The sequence below is a fragment of the Plodia interpunctella genome, chromosome 5, assembly GCF_027563975.2.
Source record: "Plodia interpunctella isolate USDA-ARS_2022_Savannah chromosome 5, ilPloInte3.2, whole genome shotgun sequence".
Lineage (NCBI taxonomy): Eukaryota > Metazoa > Arthropoda > Insecta > Lepidoptera > Pyralidae > Plodia > Plodia interpunctella.
The window spans coordinates 8,943,394-8,964,479 of NC_071298.1; the positions used below are offsets into that span (position 1 = coordinate 8,943,394).

At 32.8% G+C, this 21,086-nt stretch overlaps 1 protein-coding gene across 4 annotated transcripts in view; it reads right to left on the bottom strand.

Moving 5' to 3' along the window:
* LOC128670154 (aquaporin AQPAe.a-like) overlaps nt 1-21,086 on the bottom strand; it is a 65,894-nt gene that overhangs the window by 22,055 nt on the left and 22,753 nt on the right. For 3 of the 4 annotated variants that reach the window (XM_053745594.2, XM_053745597.2, XM_053745595.2), the window contains one exon: nt 11,044-11,240. In XM_053745594.2, coding sequence (XP_053601569.1) covers nt 11,044-11,240 — 197 coding nt within the window. Of the gene's footprint in view, nt 1-11,043; nt 11,241-15,063; nt 15,334-21,086 lie in introns of those variants that run through there. The other variant, XM_053745596.2, reaches the window with a different exon arrangement.

Sequence of the window (21,086 nt, forward strand, 5' to 3'; positions counted from 1 at the left end):
CGGCACCTATTTGTGATTTGATTGTTATTGTCTACATTCTGTTGATCTATTAATCTATGTTTTGTAAGTACATCTATGGAAGTTAAAAAATCAGAGTTGATTTTAATATAATTTTAACTGAAACTTTAAATGAATTGATGAAACTTGAAATGAAATGACTAAAAGAAATAAAAAAGTTTGCGTGCAGCTACTACGCAGTTAGTTATTATAAAAATCCACATATAATAACAATAAAACAAAACATCAAAAATCGTGCAAACATAAAAAATAAAAACACAAATTGTAAAAAAAATTGGAGAACCTTACAAAAGCGAATATTTGGTGCATAATTTGTTAAAATTGTAAGCAAAACGGTCACGACGCGACGGGTCACGAATCGCGGGCAGACCGGTCGGCCGCAGCGAGTCAAGGTCGCCGTGCTCGAGATCGATCAATGATCTATCAAGGCTCGCTCGAGAACCTCGAGGAAAAAGCAGTGAAAGTAGCTAAAAGTTGGGGTGTAAGGCGGGTGAAGTGTTCCGTCCCCCCGTGCCCACAGCCAGCTGGCGTGTATTTCTAGGGCCATTGATAGATGACATCTAAGCGACTAAGGATAGTTGACTTCAACAGCATTCCCAAAGAAGGTTGGCATCAGGTATAGGCAGCGTAAAATGACTGCTCAAACTTGATTTCTTCTATATTTGAAATTTTTAAGTTTTCTCTTTAACCGGACCCGGCATCAACTGCTGTAAACACAGTGTTTATTAACGGAAAGTAAGTTTGAAGTTTGTGGAGATTTTTTCTAAGATGACAACGCGAACAAACATGTGCATATATATCTGTTGTATACACTGTAAATATAAATCAATGTTGCACGTGGGATTATAAAAATTGAGTATACAATTTTCGAATATACATAAAGAACACGTTTTAGAAAGTCCATTCCAGAAAGTCTAGTCCGATCACCTATCGCAATAAAAGTTGTATGTGAATGGCACGCAAAGGATAAAATAATATGAGATTACGATGCGTCTGCATTACGTAAATTTATATTCAGAGACTTACTTCTCACATTTATGATTTTTAATAATAATTAGAAAGTCGTATACCCTATTCTACGCCTAATTACCGTAATTAAGTAATTATAATGTTCTGTGGTGACATAACGGGACTTAATGCTGTATCGTATTGGATTTATGATATTAGGTATTTTATGAATATCTTTTAGTATGTATATTAGAATTTGAAACGAATTTTGCAAAAAATTTACCACACTTTGCCGTGATTGAGACGAGTGGATAAAAAAGGCTTTTGTGACCAACAGTGAGACAAAACATTTACAGGTTACCAAAAAAAATGTAACGAACGTTCACCTCAGAATCTTAATATTTTATTAATTGTTATTCCTATTATGTGAGACAAATTTATTAATTACGCCATTTTTAGTCGTTATCAGTGTTAATTTTTATGTTAATTGAAATTGATTTGTCATTCCATTAGTCATTTACTAAAAACTGGCGGTCAGTCGTTCGGGTAAAACCATAATACAAAAGTAGTCTAGGCTACTCCTGAAGGTTTGTTTGGTCTGTCTCAGTGCCTAAATCGGTCCAGTAGTTTTAAGTTCTATTCGTTACAAATAAAAATACAAATCTTTTCTCTATATAATATTAATGGGTAGTATGGATTTTTTTAAATATTGTTATGTAAGGTCTCTAATACGACAAAACATGAAATTTTTTAAATGTGTTGATTCAGACCGTGACCTGAACTGTGATGTTCGCTTAAAAAATAATAGCTATGTAATAGTAGACCCCGTTCAAGGCGACAACCCATCGATCAAAGCTGATATGGGAACTGGCGTGACCTCTGTTCTATAGATGTACCTATATATAAATTTGATGGTAAAAATTCGCCTATATAGAGGGTGGCTTTTAATACATTGGCAATATTTTGTCTACATGCTCAGTCCATGATTCTGAACAACTTTTAGTACGGGGGTAACTACGATATCGCGAAAAAAAAAATCATCCAAAATTAAAAACTTGTGGAAAATGTATGTTTCGAAAAGTTGTTTTGAAAAAGAAAAAGTTCGGCTTCGTTTGGGTAAAACCGTAATAAAAAGTAGCCTATGTCACTTCTGTTTCGCCTATCTGCCAGCCAAATTTCATCAAAATCGGCCTAGTAGTTTTTGAGTTTATTCATTAAAAACAAAAATACAAATCTTTTCTCTTTATAATATTAGTAGTTAAGTAGCTATGGGATAAATTAGAATAAACTGTTAGTATGAACTTCCGGACTTTAACGAGGCAGAATTCAGGACGTATACATGTATGTCCAATTCAATTACTTCTAATATGTATTGCATTGTACAATGTACGTCTTATAACCGTTAACTCTTCACAATAAAAGTTTTTACAACAGTACTAAAGTTAATCATTTTTTGCGCCATATCAAGCACATTTGACAGCCACCGTTAAGACAAAATAAAAAACAATTCGAAGAAAACACATGTAACAGAGATATAGGTGCTCCTTGCGGAAAGAATATTCTACGTCCTAATATAGAAAAGTGAGGGTGTCGCTATGCTGTTGAATAAACTTGACAAAAATAATATGACTTTCGAATCCAATTGTGGCCGTAATTTTTTTCGTCGATTATCCTTTTCGTTCGCCAAGTATTATTTCAATGAATATATGGTTCTTCTTGTGATACTCATATGATTACTAAATTATAAAAAATAAATGTTATATAAATATTGCTCAAAATTAAATATGCAATTTCACGATAAGTTTAACCAAACGAAATGAATGAAGGTAAAAACCTTCATTCATTTCGTTTCTAATAAATATTTCTTCATATACATACATATAGGTATTACTACAAGCTGTTGTCCGCGGCTTCCCCCGCGTAAATTATCCACGGGAACAATTATTTTTCCAAGATGAAAGGTAGCCTTTGTCCTTCTCCATACTTCAAACTACATTTATGCAAAATTTTCATTTCAAGAAGATTGTTTGAGTATCTATTCAAACGACCGTGTAGAAGTAATAGAGTTAGGATATTCTGTCAGTAGACTTCCTCTGTATTTTACCTATTTTACACTATTTTAGAAGAGACTTCGCGTGGGCGAGCAAAAGTAAATAGATATACGGTTAAACACACTCGTTTAAACACACATCAAATGGTGTAACGGTGGTTAGTGATATCGCTAATGTCATTCGCGTTGATTGTTTAGTATATCGGTTGACCAGTAAGTGATATTTTTGATTTAGAAGTGTTTATAAAAACTACTCACTTGATATTACATGGATTTCGTTTGATACTGGTAGCAGAGAGCTTTTTATTAATTCATTCGAATTTTGTTAAGTTTTTATATGGAATGGAGATATTATTTTTTGGTGGTCTATGGCTATAATCTTAGCCAGTATTGTAAATATACCCTTAGGCCCTTGACAAATTCCTGATGAGGGAAAATATTCAAATTATAATACTACTTGCGGTTCGCTCTCTGATCGAGCCATAGCCATCTAAATACAGTCTTTCTCCCAGTTCTAGTGCCAGATACCAACATTTTACTTAGAACACTTTATTGATGGAATATTTCTCACAGTTGAGTTTTATAATCTGTGCGTAAGAATTAGTAGCTGTCATTTATATTTTTTTGTTTGTTTCTTCTTCTTTGCGTGTCAATGACGTTTGACAACGAAAACAAGTCAAATCGTATTTTTCATTTCACCAGAACACCGATGCCAATAAAAAAAGTCATGCAACCAGCTATTGATTGAGCCTAATTGCCCCTGGCAATTTGCTACCTAATAGTTACGCCACTGGTCTCTCCTACAACTAATTAAGTAGAGTGCATACTGATGCACTCTGCTTAATTAGTTGTAGGTTAGTCTTAATTTGACACTCCGCGATACATACTGATGTATCTGAGTGTCAAATTAAGACTTCGTAATGGTTGTTTTAGCAATTAATTACACGCATCCATTAGCATATCTATGCCGAATGAATCGCATTCGTATTTTGGTATTTAACTATAATGAATGAATATTAACACGATAGGTGTCGACAGTATCTTAGTGAATTTATAATAAAGTGTGCATATTCTACGTCCTATGAGATAAGTATTAATTATTTACATTGTACAGATTAGAATCTAATGTTATCCCTTTCCGAAACAGTTTAAAATACTTATAATAGTTATCGCCTTTGAAACTAATTGGAAATCTTGAATATTCTACGAGTACAGCTATAACAAAAAAGTGACAGAAAAGAGCAACCATATCATAGAAATTTTCGTTTGTAGAAAGAAAAGATTCGACAAAATTATTTTCCTTTGTAATTTCGCCCAGACACAATGGTGCAGTATTTTTATCTACAAAGCGATGGTGAATACTTATATGCAATAAAATAACAATTATTTTAAACATTAAACACGCTTTTAGACCCTTAGGTTTACAAAATAAAGTAACAATTGCAAATATTAATCTAGTCCAAATTAGCAAATTACATTAGAATTTGGAAATACACAAATCTACTCTGTATTAGTGGGTGGTAAAGCATTATATTGTAGTAAATCGTAAAAGCCTATGGCATGTCGATACAATGGGTGAGGATCCGAGGAAAATGTACAGTCAACAGCACATCAACCTTTGCATAATCATTGCAAAACCGGCGTTGTTATCGCGACATAGAGGTCAATGTAGAATTTTAGATTTACTTGTCACACAGTCGACAATATAACGACCTATGGTGTGGGATATTTTGTAACATTTGCAATGTAAACTGTTTTATGTCTATTGGTTAACATCTTAAAATGTTGTTGTCGAATAAACATCTTTTTACTGGCATCCGACTGTTTGCTAGTTTTAACTTTAACAAAGTTGTTTTGCGTAATCTTAATCGATTAAGAAGTAGTGGCAAGGCTCACTATTTAATCTTTGTTTTACAAAAAGTTTGATGATAAATGTGTTGTTCATGCGTTGTCTAAAATCATTGCAAATACTACGCCCCTATTACACTCCGTTAGTGGGAAACATGTTTTGATTGTACACAATAAAAAATGCTTTCCTGACAACTTTGCAAATTCAGATTGATATGAAGTATTGCTGTGCCCCGGGGCTTCGCTCCCGTGGGAATTTCAGAATAAAAAGTACCCTATTCTAAAGTATTCTAGGTTATATACTACCCGTGTACCAAATTGCATATCAATCGGTTCAGTAGATTTTGCGTGAAAGAGTAACGTACATACATCCTAACAAATTTTCGCATTTGTAATATTAAGTAGTAGGATTCCAACAAACAAGTACTAGCATTCAGTACAAAATCGACACTGAGCAAGTTCTAAAATGAATACTTTTCAAGACCTTGGCCATTAAGTGCAAGCTCGTATTAGCTTTCTCTGACCTATTTACAGTTAACAGTCTTGGTATTTCTATAATTGACGCGCAATTTTCTCCCTATCTTTATAATTCTACTATATTTATTCCATGTCCCTCCATAATTTTAGAAAATCAATTATTTTTTTACTACTTAATCTGTAACGTCGTAAATGGGAAATCCCGTCTCGTGTGTAATTAATTTACTAAATTAGTGTACTAGTATTAATAAACTTTTCTTTAACAGTAAAAATAAACGATTGGTCCCTTATTATTTTGTTAGAAGGGATTTTTAGTACCAACTTTCCACTCTACGTACCTATATTTTAAAAAAGGAAAACATAAACTGATTGAGATCTGTATTTGTAGACAATAGCATTGGCAATGACAATGGCTATCGACAATAAGCGGCACTAACATCGATATGCATCGATCTAAGCGTCCCGGCACTATTGGAGCAGAGTATTGTCCCATTGTGATGGTAATCCTCGATTGACAGATGTGTAGTTGCGCAAGATACAACGCAATTTGATTGGGTCCACGAGACCACGAAGAACCAGTTCGAGCTGAATACTGACAACAAGCTGTAAAGGTCACCAGCAAGATTGATACCGAATTCAATGGAGATTTATATGTTCTTCCCTGTGGAACAGCCCTCCCCCCCCTGTTCCATTGAGAGCAAAGATCTAGTTAGTAATCATCGTTTCGATAATAGCTTCTAAAACCGTACTCCACAACATAACAATAAGTATAGGTACTTCAACATATTTTTAAACTTCTAGTATCACAATCCAGCGCAGATATTCCAAAAATACGACTTGTCAACTTATTTTAACATGTAGGCACTCTTTTAGACAAAACCACTTTTATCTTGGCTATGGGACTTCGCTTGAGTGCGAAAATAAATCAACCCCACATTTGTCAATGTGGTGTGGCCGTTAACAGTTTCGGCCATCATGGCCTATCTTGTGTGAGAAGTACAGGGCGAATTCCTCGTCATGCATCTCTCAATGATATCATTCGCAGAACATTGGCAACTTGGCTTTTTGTAAATAAAGTTTTTGGTACTTATTTTATACCGTAAATGACTGTGATAGGGCATGTCTCTCGTATATCATAAATCATTGCAATTATATAAATAATTCATCTGAAACGAGTTAAACATATAATCCTAAGCATGACTAAGGAGTCATTACTTGTCGGTAAATGGACTATACAGAATAATGATAAATAGTTCGAGTTACCTCAGTTGTGTATTGATGAAATATCAATAATTACGCGTATCGACGATTGATTCAGAAAGATATCTAATGCGCAGTGACTGAGTGACAGCCCGCCATTACTGAACTAGTTCATTCAATCTTAATCGCGTGATTGATAAAGGTATTGTATGTTAATTCTAATAGGATTTTAACGTAAAACAATGTAATGTTAAAGAATTTAGAAAGATGTAAAATATCAACACATTTGTATTCTACAATTTCATTTATAAATAGCCAGATCCAGGAGGTATCGTACACTATTAGCGAATGCCAGATTTCCAAAGCAAACCGACAGTATTGTTTTGTCCGCCATATCACGATTTTTCAGGCGTAGTAGTTATATTTAAATATTCTTATTATATATTTTCCAAAATATTTTTCTAAAGCGAAGCATGAGGCCACGCGAGAATCCTAAGCCATTGTGAAAATGTCAAACGCAATGAACATCAAGTTTGACATTGACATGCATCGCAACAAACACGTCAACATTAAAAGATCTATCACTTATCAAAACTCCTAGGACCCTGACCTTTGTGTAATAGCAAAATAAAAAGCGTTCCGTATGGTTGCCAATATAATATTAACACAAACGAACGCCGATAAATATTTATTTTGCATATGCATGTGCGTTAGTTCGCACGTGTTCAGGGCCGAAGGTCTGTAAGTTGAAATCTGGTCGGCTTTAAGCACAATTCAAAAACAATTTAAGTGCATTACTAACATTGCTGTTTGGCATTTCATTTATATAAGTAGATAAATGGAAATAAATTTATAATGATAATACTGATTCAGAAACTTGGACCATTTAACAATAAATCTGAAATAAAAAAAAGTGAAAATATGAGACGTAAAATATGCTGTTAATGAAGCATAAAACCAATCCTCTTGAAAATCGCTTTTACAACGCATTGTGCGCATGTTACAGTTATATCACAAAACCGATCAATTTGCGCAACGACCACATCTACACTTGTGCATGCGTGATATACGCATATAGCCGAAAATCGTGACTCTTCGAGTGACTTTATTACTATGTCAATATAAGATATCCACAAAATAGGTCACGAAGTCTCTTTGTAGAATTTGACGTGTTATTATAACGTTCGTACACCCACCACAGTGCAAGCTCTTGTGTTTAAGTGGGCATTTGCACAATTGAACCTCCTCCGTAAAGTCATTGATCCACGCTAATCGGTTTATAGCACATGTGAAAATTAATCTTTTATTTTCTATACGCCATTCTCAAGTATTAATACACTAGCACTGACTCCCACATAAGCATAGAACTTCATAAAAGTCTTCAACTTGTACAATTCCTTTTTTTAGCATCAAATTTTAATAAATAAAACATTTGGAGATATTTCAATAATGCACTAGTAACTTCTGTGCTAGCAATGCACCTTTAGTTACGCCTAGTCATAAATTGCATTTATCCACCGCATTTACTAAAATTAGCTGACTTAACATAAATTTACGGTGCATTGCTCATACAACTTCTTATAGCATTAACATTTTTGAATTAAGTATTTCCTTTTTTACAACTACAATTCGTGTATCTAAGTATTACATGCACCTTATTCTAGATACGAAAGCGTATTAAGCATCGAATATTAATATATTCGATGCTTAATACGCTTGATCGTAAGTCAAACTTAATGAATTCGTACATTAGCATATTGGCATTTTGACGATATTGCCCGCGACATGTGTTACATGTAACACGTGAGTGGCCACGGGTCGCGACCGCGTGGGAACGGACAAATGGACGGATGTCAGATTTCTACTACTGTCTGCTACTTTGATATACTCTCCGGCTTGACCTGATCATTATAGCCGCGTATAGCCGTTAGCTAAAAATCTAGAAAGCTACATAAAATACTACCTAAAAAGGAGTGCACTGTCAATTAGGTCAAAAATTATTCATTGCCTTATTGATGTTTCTCAGAGCGTTTCAACCGCTGCGATCGTTCTGTCATTATAATAAATAAATAAATATATCAGGTCAAATCACACAGATTGAGCCATTCGTACTGTAGAACCATTTAAGAAATTATTGATTTTGGAAATGCTCTTGCTCAAGAAAACTGACGGATCGTAATGATAACGCGGCCGCAGTGGTCGAAACGCTCTGCGAACTACCCTATTATGTCCTACATGTTTTGCCGATTAAACGATTCTAGTCCGTACTTTATCCCAGGTAGAAACGAATAGGCTATATATATATCAGTACCTTGTATGTATTCACGTGTAGTGTAATAAAAGTTTTCTTTACATTTACTACTTTAATCGGTTTTTAATACAGTCTTGTGTTTGCATGTTTGCATACCTGTTCTTATTGTCGTTGCAAATATACTATCGTATCAAGTGAGAGCATCTTAAAGGAACTATTAATTAGAGAGCTAGAGAAAGTCTTAGGACAGAATGGCATTTATTAATAACAGTAGAATTAATTAAGACAATAATTACATATATAAATAAGGTCTAAAGACGAAAATGACGATATTTCATCTAGTTACCGTTGACATTATAAAATATAGGTAAAATTATACCGGTTTATTCAAATTAGGGAGATAATCAGCTTAATCAACATCTGTGTACTCATTAAGAAGCAAATAAACTAAATTAGTTATAATTAACATCTCGCCTATCGTGTTTTATAACGACAGGTGTGTGACAATTTTATCTAGTCGTAAGTATACAAAATTACTTTCAATAAATTATACCAACATCTTTATGGATACTCCAATGATGTCTTCGTTCGTCTAATCCCGTCGAAAAAATCTGAAATGTTACCTCTTAATGTCGGAATTAGATACCTCCCTTACTCATATGAAAATTTTCCCGGTTACTTCCTCAGATGTAAATTGTTATTAATAATATCATTCGATAAGGGTCTGCTTTCCTACTTTTTCTTCTACACTTCTCATGTCGAAATTACTTATTAATTCTTATAGTTTATTATTAGTGGAAATTACTAGAAAATGCGTAATATTTATTAGACTTGGCAGTCTGCGGAACTATGGGAGGATTCCCCTTAGTATCATAGTCTACTTCGAAATCGTTGCCTGCCTGATAATTGGAAAATTTTGATTTCAATTAAAAGCAATAAATAATTTTACTTATTTCTCCCTTCTGTACCACAAAAAGAAAATACGTAATTGCGTGTCAATTGGTAAATAAAGTTTATTAATAAAAATGCCGCTTTTAAATTAGCCTTATCTGTACCCTGTTTGACCTACATGGTGCAGGTGGTATTACGTACGTAAAAGGAGTATTTCCTTATCTTTGGTTGTTCTTAAATGTGTGCATAAGCAGATTAGCTACGGTATCAGCTTTACTACGATAATAAAGATAGTTTGCGCTTCAGAGATTCAATAGATATCTCTAGATATATATCTCTATGTAGATCTTGAAGTAAGATAATTGTGACAAAAGGAGTCATTTAATATGCCTCGGTTATCGGTTTTCAGAGAAAAGTTATGAAAAATTTAGATACTTACTTAAGAATTAGTTAAGGATAAATATTGTCCACATTTTGTCTATTTGCTTTATAATTATATAAAACAATATTTAGCTAAGTGAATTAGAAAATTTAAATAGTTTAACAATTCAAACAATTTGTGGGAAGGGGAGGCCTTTGCCCAGCAATGGGACACACCAACAGGGTAATAATAATAAAAGTAAATTGGAAAATATCAGAAATACCATTTATTCAAAATTAAATCAGTCTTTACGCAGAATTTGGCGAAATGTCATCTTTAAAAAAATTGGTATTTTTCAACGTGTCATTCTGCTTATGCGAAAATTATGCTATGCGGAAGTGACGTTCTTCTAAAATTAAATTTTGAGGAATCACGATATTGAAACGGACCAAAATTTTTCATGAATACATTTACGCTATGAACGGGTCGTAAGGGTTTACTTACTTTCCGATGCATTTTATGAAAGTAACATTCTGTGTAAAGACCGGTCAATATTTTGCCACCGTGCGAAATGAGGACGATGCTATTGTTGTCATGAAAGAGACGAACGATATCTCCAAAACAATAAGATTGGTGCACATTACGCGTTTGAGACAAAATCATTTAATAGCAGTGTTGCATCACGCCGAAAACGGAATCTTTACAGATTTTGAACTATTATATAAAAGCGAAGCCTACCATTTTCTCGCATCGTTATTTTTACGAGTAGGTAATAAAAATAATCGTTTAGTTTCTATATTTCCGTTTTTGTACGGAAACTAATGGTTTTCTATTTAGAGAAGAATGGCGTCACTGATTTCAGTAAGAAGAACCATCAATGTTCAAAAAATCTTTTATTTATAGATTTTTCCGATAGTGAACCACCGGAAGCAAGTGGTGGTCTATATGAACCCGAGACCTTTCGCTTCCGCTTGGTACTATTAAAAAAATGGTACTAACCTGAACAATGGTGCCGACTAGGAGACCGAAACAGAGCGCTATGCTGGTTGTGTGCGGCGCAGACGAGGCGGAGATGGTGATGCAGGCGGCCACTCCGATGGACGTCAGCAGGAATGTGCCCAGGAGCTCTGCCACCAGCTGCCGCCAGATCAGCTTGTTGTCTGTTACGTCTGACAGGCCCACAATCGAACTGGTTCCTGGACAATACAAAAAAAAATCTAAATTGTTTCATGTTCTTTATTCAACTCAAAACTAAGTTTACTGCGGACTACCAAATTCATTTAATATGAATGAATGAATTTATAGTTAAGAACATAAGTAAGTATAGCATTATTTTTTACGAATACGAAAAAAATATTCGATTCGATTGTTATGCCGATCCTTTTCAAAATCAAAAATGTAGAAGCGCTCAATTGAACACAATTATCAGTGTGAGTGTGAGTGTGTGAAAAAGAAATAAAAATAGTATTTAAAAAATCTTAAACATCAGAACAAGTCTTATCATTTTGTTCTTACATGTATCGAGCATCAATCACATGATTAGAATTTTTCCGCAGAGATTTGCCGATATATGTACTGACGTGAAAATTACGGTAATCTTGACTTGCGTATGCTTAATTTATGCCTTACATAAAAAAATGTATTCACAATTCTTTGTGATAACTACGAAGTATGCAAATAATACATGTTATTCTCTTAGACTAGATTACACTACAGATTTCCCTGTAATTATTGATTAAATAAGAAATAAGCAAAGAAGTATGCAAATAATACAATTAAATAATTTACTGAGTATGATCACATTTATGTCAAATTAGAGACTATTTGTTGATTACTTACTAGAAAGTTGGGGAAAATTCGGATTTTCCTAATACTCTTTAAACGTCTGCCTAACGAACCTTTGCAAATGCGCCAGTCAAACAATTGTTTATTTATGGTGCCTCGATTCTGCGCGGTCGAATTCAAATAAAAAGGATTAATGAGTATATCATATATCTCTCTATCATATATCAATAATATATCTTACGCAATACCTTAAATTTAATGTAAATCTGTCCGCATAAATATTATAAGACATTATAACAAAATTATGCAAATCGGAAACGATGACGGCACAAGTGATATTACAAGTAATAAATTCAGTTGAGTCACTAAAGATAGGAATACTGTAACTATTGCATTACACTCGGCGGAACTAAACGATTCTTACATCAAAACCACACAACATGGTCTCGTTAACTCGAAAAAAAAAAACTGTCTTTCTATGTCGACATTCTGAAATAAGATTTTCACAAAAATTTCATTTTTAACACAAAGTTTTATTGTTGTCAGAGATCTTTTTGTATTCAATGTGTGACAAAAAATCGTGCCGGTTGAGGTCTGGGTGTAATGCATCATTAGATTATGCTTATCACAATATAATGCGTTGTCATCCAAACTAGGTTGAATATATAGGTGCTTCAAATTAGCCACGGAGGTCGTTATTTTCTTAATAAATTGTTCTATTCAATCAACACAACTTCTCCGTAGGTATTTTATTAATTCATTAATAGCGTACTCATGTAGGTATCATTAATGTGTTAGCCAAATAACCATGTTTAATTTATTCACAAATATCTGCAAATTAACAGATTTATAGATGGTTTATAGTGAGTTCTAATCGTTATTCTGACCTGCCCAAACGTTAGCTATTTTTGCTAAGTAATCACCACTTCCTTATGATTATTATAGTCGCTATTCATAAGCCACGTTTTTGCTGTTTGATGTTTAAATAAATTAGCGATCTTTTATATTTTTTAATTTTACACGCATCTTGTAGCACGCTTGAAGTTTGCTTCAAAATAATTTTAGTGGAAAATTTTCGCTTGAAAATCTTCGTAATTAAATAAGTGTAGTGTGAGTGTGAAATGGAAGTGGAAATATAAAAGTATGTAATTTAGAGAATTAAAAGATTTCCTTGTATCGACAGACAAGACATTAAATATAAATAAAACATTCATAGTTTAACATTACATTGCGCTGAATCATGAATCTTTTGTATAAACAAGAGATGTCGCAGAAACATGTCGTTGATCAAACATCTCTAGTTAATGAAAATATTATTACAATAAGAACAAAAACATCGGCCCCCTGTGACGGTATTCATGTCTAGATTTACAATATCTTCGGATAACATTTTCTCAAATTATAAACATCCTGCCAATTAAAGTATTGTTCAGCTTTAGTGTTATATACATGCATCGACATTTTTGAGTATATAGTTCTTAAAAAATATAGATTTGTTTTTTTTGTATTTTCTTATGTACGTAGTATTTCTCTGAGGTGATACCGTTTTGTTACATCATTTATCTATATTGTACAGTGCTGTAGGTATAGATGTATTTTGGGCGTATTATTGATAAAGGTTATAGATTAACGAAACGTTTTTTCTTGCTTTAAATCTAATATACCACCATAAGCAGCATCGTAGATTAGTTCGATTTATCCTCAGAATATAGAAAATTTATCTAATCTAGGGATTTATCATACACAGTTAAATTGCAGATTATTTATGATTATATCCTGCAGCGCTCTGCCCAGCGACTTTTTTTATTGTAATAAATAAAATAAATTAAATATAAGCCAATTCATCTAACCATCAGATATGATCATCAGATAAGTTTAATCTAAATTTAAATTTAGACTTTTAGAAAAGAAAAATTATATAAATTTACTAGATACATCTCAGCCGGGTTCCCCTTCGTTTAATTTCGTGAACAAAAGTACCCTGTACTAAATCAAATTTAATCAAAATCTTTATTATATATAAATGAATAATTATGAAAAATAATAAATATAATCGCATTTCAAGTTTTAGGAGGATAGAATAAACGAAAATACTCTATGTAGAAACATGTACGTAAACAATAATTACAAACAGAACGACAATTATGATGTGTACAAGAAAGGTGGTCAATAACAACTTATGTTTTCAATTCTAGGATGTTTTCAATGACAACTAGGTATGTATGTATGTCTGCTCCCATTCCAACGATAAGAGTGTAAACAAAACTGAATAAATATTTAAAAATACGTAGGTAAGGTTTCAAGATCAAACTTATGTGAAATAAAGATAATAAGAATTACGTAGTTACTTGTGATCGATTTTGAGGATTTTTAACTTTGTAGTTGTCTTTGTAGAAAAATTCGTCGTCAAGATAATTAACTAACGGAATATCCTAAAATCATATTTTTTCTGCTATCAACTGTTGATCGATTCTTAGAAATTTTTGAAGATAACCTTAACCAAGATGTAAAATGGAAGAGTAAAAAATAACAAATTTTCCCATTTTTCCAGTTGGGTACGGACCTCTGAAAACGTTTGCAATTCAGTCATGATTTCTAAGCGATATATAATGTTTACTATAATTATTTAGTAACAAGTGGGATATAGTTATTTAGTAAGCTTGGGATATAACTAATGCGTTTAAAACGTTAGATGAAATGTCTTATATAAGGAATACGATAGTTTATAGGGAAGATATTAATGTCCAAATATGTATCAAAACTGGACCAGTAATTGGTGGAAATAGACACAGTGGAAATAGAAATTTCTCGATTAGTGAAAATGGTCGCAAACTTACGTGTTACGATATTGAGATGAATTTAATCTTGTGTATCATGAATATCTCGATAGTTAATTAATTAATGTGAAGAATGCGTCTTTTTTGCATCAGTTCTGTAATTGGAATTTATAAAGAAGATATTTGTATTGTAGCCAAGTTTCCTTTCTAAATTCCAAATAAATAAAATAAATGAAGAATAATAGAATATAAGAGTAGTAGAAATTTGAAAAATATTTATCATAGGGAAAATATAATGACAGATTTGATGAAAAGAAAAAAAAATGAAAATAATTTGTAAATTTTCTATTCTCATATAATAGTCAGATTTCTTCTGCATTGTTTCATATGTCAAAAATGAAGGTAAATTAGTTACTTCCTACTTGATAACTTAAATTAAATGCACTATAAAACTTACGTTTTTGCATTTCATCCATAGCGTAATCCGTTTTCATTTTGAAATTCACTGAAAATCACTCGAAATCAATAAAATATAAGAGATGAAACCGGCGCGGGCGCAACGTCAGCAGACGAGATGAGGAATTGTTACAATTTTCTGATTTAAAATTCCGAATGCGTGAGATGAAATTCGAGAGCTGTTTCGCGTGGGACCACCTCGCTGTGTCGCTACATACACTTGAATGTGCGCGAGCGCAACTAGGGATGACAGGTAACTTGCTTTTTAATTTTCGGCTGGTTTGAAGATCGCTTCGATCGCCGGTAGCTGTGTAGGAGTATTGAGATGCGTGAAATTATTAATGAAAAGCCGACGTCGGCGACATTGGCGACATTGGCGCTATTTGACACGGATTCGATTCTGGTATGAATAAGTAATATAATTTGCGATGGTTGAAAAGTTGTTTATTTTTCGCTCTGTATGCCATATTATATGAGTAAATATTTATTTCGATATAATTTTACTAGGTACTTTAATATTTTTATTGTTATTTTTTTTTAAACATGAAATTGGATCATTTATAATTCTATAGATTATTATTTCTTAGATCAGTAACAATCATAATAATAAGATAATCTACTTCTGTGCGAGTTCACACCTTTGTTGAGAATGAAAGTGACAACCTGGAAATAACATCTTGTGAATTCGATGTGATGTAACTTAAATAATCCTGTTTATTATATATTTTTTTTGACAATTTTCAATTCCAATATCAATTTAATAAGCAGATTTTTGATATTTAATTATGACATTATTAATAATGTTAATGTTATGTTATGAATATAAGATTCACATTTGTTAATTGACGTCTTTGAAGAAAAGGCTGCAGTGAGGTTTCTTGTGACGCTTCTTCTTCACCTGCGCTTTGAAAGTCTGCAGTAGAATTAGTTTTAAGTAACTTGTTGACGTCATTAATTGATGTATATCCTCCTAAGTTAAATAAATAATGTTGATTTAATTTTATACATTGAAAATTAAAAATCCCTCGCTTTTGATAAGGGGCCTCGATAGTTAAACGAAAACTATATATCTACCAGATTCTATATATCAGAACTATATATCAGATTCAGACATATACAGACACGTCGAGCTTCTAACTGTCTATTGGCTAACTTGTCGAAAAGGTCATATAAATTGCGTATTTTATTAATAACATACTATCACAAACAAAAGTTATAATCTAGATAATTTTAGTTTTAACAAAAATCTTATAAAACCCTGGTAATTAACTTTTTTATTTCAATTAAATTTTCAGATTCGACATATTCGTTATTGTGGCTAAATGTGTTTGAAGACGGAAACACAACTTCCTACTTCTGTGTATTTGTTCATAACCATAATGATGTGTGGAAATCTTGGTTCTCAGATGAAAAAAAATATATAGATAATGGTATATTTACAGAAATCTTTTCCGGTATGTTTTTTTGAATATGATCGTTTTGGTAAACAAGTATATTGTTGAACGTAATATAAATAAAATAAAAATCTTCATTTAATCTTTAACTATAAAAGGAACATTTCAAAAAACCTGACTATAGTAATATCTTACAAAGAGCTGTCCATCAATTATGAAATTAAACAAAACGATTGTCCAAAAGTCTCAAGATTTGATTCATTATTTTTTCATAGTTTGACTGCAACACTCGCGCGGACAAATGTACGTTTTATCAAAGGTAATAAAAATTCAGTGGCTGCAATGTGTGCGATAGATAAGTGGCTGTTGTCATTGTGTTAAGAGAAGTGTTTGCTCGGCTCACTTCTGAAGATACGGCATTACAGCTTGTTTGTCCACGTCCACGCCCACCCGTGGACATAGCGCAGGACTGTGGGAAACAATAGTTTATTTTGACGTAAATGCCGGCTATAATCTCAAAGTCTTAATTGTTCTGTGTCCATAACAGGCTGAGAACAAAGAAGTATAATAAGGGTGGTTTGCACCAGTTAATTTGACGTTAACTTTAACCTGGGCGCCGGACTAATGGCGTACTTTGCGTTATTGTGTACGTTATTGTAAATTGACTGCTGTAATCGATCCTTATTGTGTCCTGTGTCTTTATAGTCTAAGAGCAAATAACTACAAAATTCATATGGATTTTCATAAGATTTTTCTATTCGTTTACTTTCTATGTTAATTTGTAAAATACTAGTCGTATCGCATAGCTCCGCTCGCAGCAAAATTTTTCGGATGCTTTTGTCATATAAAACTGTAAAGTTTTGTCTAAACCTTATTTGAACTTTAACATCCACAATTGAATAGCTTGATAGTAATAACTTAAAAATAAATCTTGACAAAACCAATATAATGCATTTTAGTCAAAGAACGCTTGATACGGAAAATTATAAAATACAATATCAAGGCCATGTGTTGAAAGAAGTTGACTCAACAAAATTTCTAGGGCTAACTATAGATTATAAATTAAACTGGAAAACCCATATAGATGGTATTAGTAAAAGACTTAGTAGTTCGGCGTTTGTACTATTTAAACTCTCAAATGAATTAAACATAAAAGCGCTTCTTACAGCTTATCATGGTTTAGTGGAATCAATACTTAGATATGGAATAATTTTTTGGGGCAATTCGACGGATAAGGATATAGCTTTTAAAATGCAAAAATGCTGTATTCGCGCAATGTTTAGACTCCAAAGCACTGATAGTTGTCAGCCGTTTTTTAAAGAACACAAAATTCTTACACTACCGTCACTTTACATACTTGAGGTAGCAACATTTGTGAAAACCAATGCTCATTTATTCCCTCATCTAGCTGATGTTGTATTGAGGAATCATCGAGATATCTATCGATTATGCATGCACCCATCAAAAACTGCTTTACTCGGTAATAGCATATGGCACCGAAAATTTACAACAAAATTCCAAATCAATATAAAAGCTTAAATTTAAATCTATTTAAAAAGCACCTCAAGTCTTTATTAACTGATAAATGTTATTATACTTTAAATGATTTCTTTAATGATAGACTCGGATAGAATTTAGTGCTAGTATATCAAGTAGTAGTCAAAGAATAAATAAATAAATTTCGTAGAGTCCCGCTATGTGAATATCGTGGGAGACCCACGATATTCACATAGCGGGACTCACATACTCACATACTTACGATACTCACGATATTCACATACTTTTCTCATTTCGATATTGTCTAAGAGTTTGATGATATCTACTTCTTGACCTAATCCCACTCACGGCACAGTATGTAAGGTCCTTCCATTTCGTCCTGTCATTTGCCATATCCATTGATACTCCTTTCCTGTCCATACTATCCTTGACACACTCTATCCTTTTCTTCTTAGGTCTTCCTCTATTCCTGGAACCCTTTACTTCCATCTTTAAAATCAAAATCAAATCATTTATTCAGAAATTAGGCCTACACAGGCACTTTTTCATTTTCGTCATATTCTAAATTAAATTATATTTACCAAAGCTACAAACTACTAGCATTTCGGAATGACCACTGCTGAGACACACTGCTTTAATTAGTTTGACGATATCTACGTTTCTTCAATATTAATAACAATGACATAAGTACTTTTGTAATATTATCATCTAAACATTAAACCAAACGAATTTGCGGGCACAGCTCTGCTAATTAGTTAAAAATAATATGTCTAAAAATTAAAATTAAAAAATAATAATGCTTCATTACTTTTATTAGCTACCAGAGTAGTAAATGACCTTCTTGGCACTCTGTCACCCATCCATCAAAAGTGGCCAGCTAATGGTTATAGATGCAAATTGGGCTCGCCTTATCAGTTATCAGCCTTTTACGCTCTGCTGATAAGCTGAACAGATTTGTGGATAGTACAAACCCAGAGGAAAGAATTTTTAGGCTTCTACATCCTATCTAATCCTATCCTTCTCTTGTAAATAATTATCCTTACATATTATAAAACGTTTGATTTACATTTTTTTTTTAAATATGTTTTTTATGACGGCAATTAACTTAGGTATACATATAAAAAAACGTGCATTTTATTCAGCAGACACAAGAGAATTATGAAAAACAATATAACATTGCGTACATGTAAATTAGATTTAATAATATACAATGGTATTTACATAAATACATATAACGAAACACATGAAACGAATTATTTGTAGGACAATGCAAGATTGCCTATTCCTAATCATTATAATGCAAAGAATTGTGGAAAACGCTAATTATCATAGACTAGCTGCGCCCTGGGGCTTCGCTCACGTGGGAATTTCCGGTTAAAAAGTACCCTATGTGCTTTTACCAAGTTATATTTTGCGTGTAAGCGTAACAAACATACACACATACACATGCGTTACTTCTCACATGCGTTGTTTCCTTCCATCCAATATTTGTAAAGTATTGCATTATGAATCCTCATAATGCAATACTTTACAGATATTCGCGAATTTCGCGTGAAGATAATAATCCACCCAGAATGACATGGAAGACCAGCAATAAAGTGCAAGAGATGCGTGCGTGGCCCTGACAATGACTTCGAGAAATAAAATGTGAGATATTATTATAACCATATGTCACGTCTTGAATACGAATAACTTTAAGTGGGTATTGTATATCTTTTTACAAGTTTTATATTGTTTATTTGCATCTATTTTCTATTGTTTCCTTGTTTTATTTTCATGCAACTAAACATTTTCAATAGGTATGAGGTTTGAGTTCGACCCATTCATTTGATTCATTTTCTATTTATTATCAATAAGTCATTCTATTATAATTAGTTATAAGTCATGGCAGATGCCTTACGACTTGAAAAAATCTGACACCAGTTTCTATTTTTCTTTCAAGTTTCATCCCTTTAGATTCCGTGTTTTATTTTTATATATTTATATATTTTTATTCTATTCGAAAGCGACATCCTAGAAGGCTCCGGCGAAGATGGTAAGACAACTAAGAAATACTGAATATACAATACAGATTGGATCGTAAAAAGTCAAGATTATATAAATGTAGTGAGCAGAGAGAGGTGTGCTTAGGCCCCGCACTAGCAATGAATAAAATATAAATAAAATTCAAATAGTCAACAGCACATCAAGGTACAAAAATCATTGCAAATTCACCCTTATATTACCGATGCAGAAAGTTGCATGCATGGTAACATTACGTGCTGTTTGTTGGTACCTAAAATAAATTAGTGACATCACAAGGGTCATAACATGAAATATAAATAAGAAATGGAAAAATGTCCGTCCGTGACAATGGTAACAACTGGCTTCGCGAGTCGCCGCTAATTTTAGTAAATGGTTATATATATTTACCGTACGTTTACGATCATTGAGATTGAAAAAAATATAAATCACGGAATTTTCTTTATAGGTACAAATCGCAAGAATGGTTGTTATAACAAAAAATATTATTGTCAACCATGGATACTATGCCTTTATGAATTCTTGAAATCCTAAGTAGTTTACAACTTTATTCCCATAACTACTTATCTGTTTTATTTTATTCTTAACTTTCTAGGTCTCCGGACTCCGCAGAAACAAACGTTTCAATCCAACGCTCCATTCCATTACGTGAAAGAAGGACAAACAAACACACTTTCTAATTTATAATATTTAGTGTGTATAGTATAGATATTCTCATCCTTAATTCCATATAATTTGTCCGTCTCGGCCATGACAGTGATCACCTGGTCGTCGTTGACGGCTCTAATCATCTAAATTCACTTAGCACAGACACGCAACGCACGAGATATGAAATGTACACAATTAATATATATTTAGATGATTGTCTACTCTTGTTATGTTATGTAATATCCAATGTCTAGTTGTCAGTTGAATATGATACGTTGAGTGGGAAGGGGCCCTGGGCTTTGAGCACTATGTTTCGGAAAGAAACCGAAAAAGTTTCTGTACTTTTATATTTTATTATCTATGGTAATAGCGCATTAATTCACAATTTTAATTAAGTATTATTTAATGTTAACGTCTACCTTACTAACCGGTGCAAATGCGCCGATCAAAAAATTGTTTATCT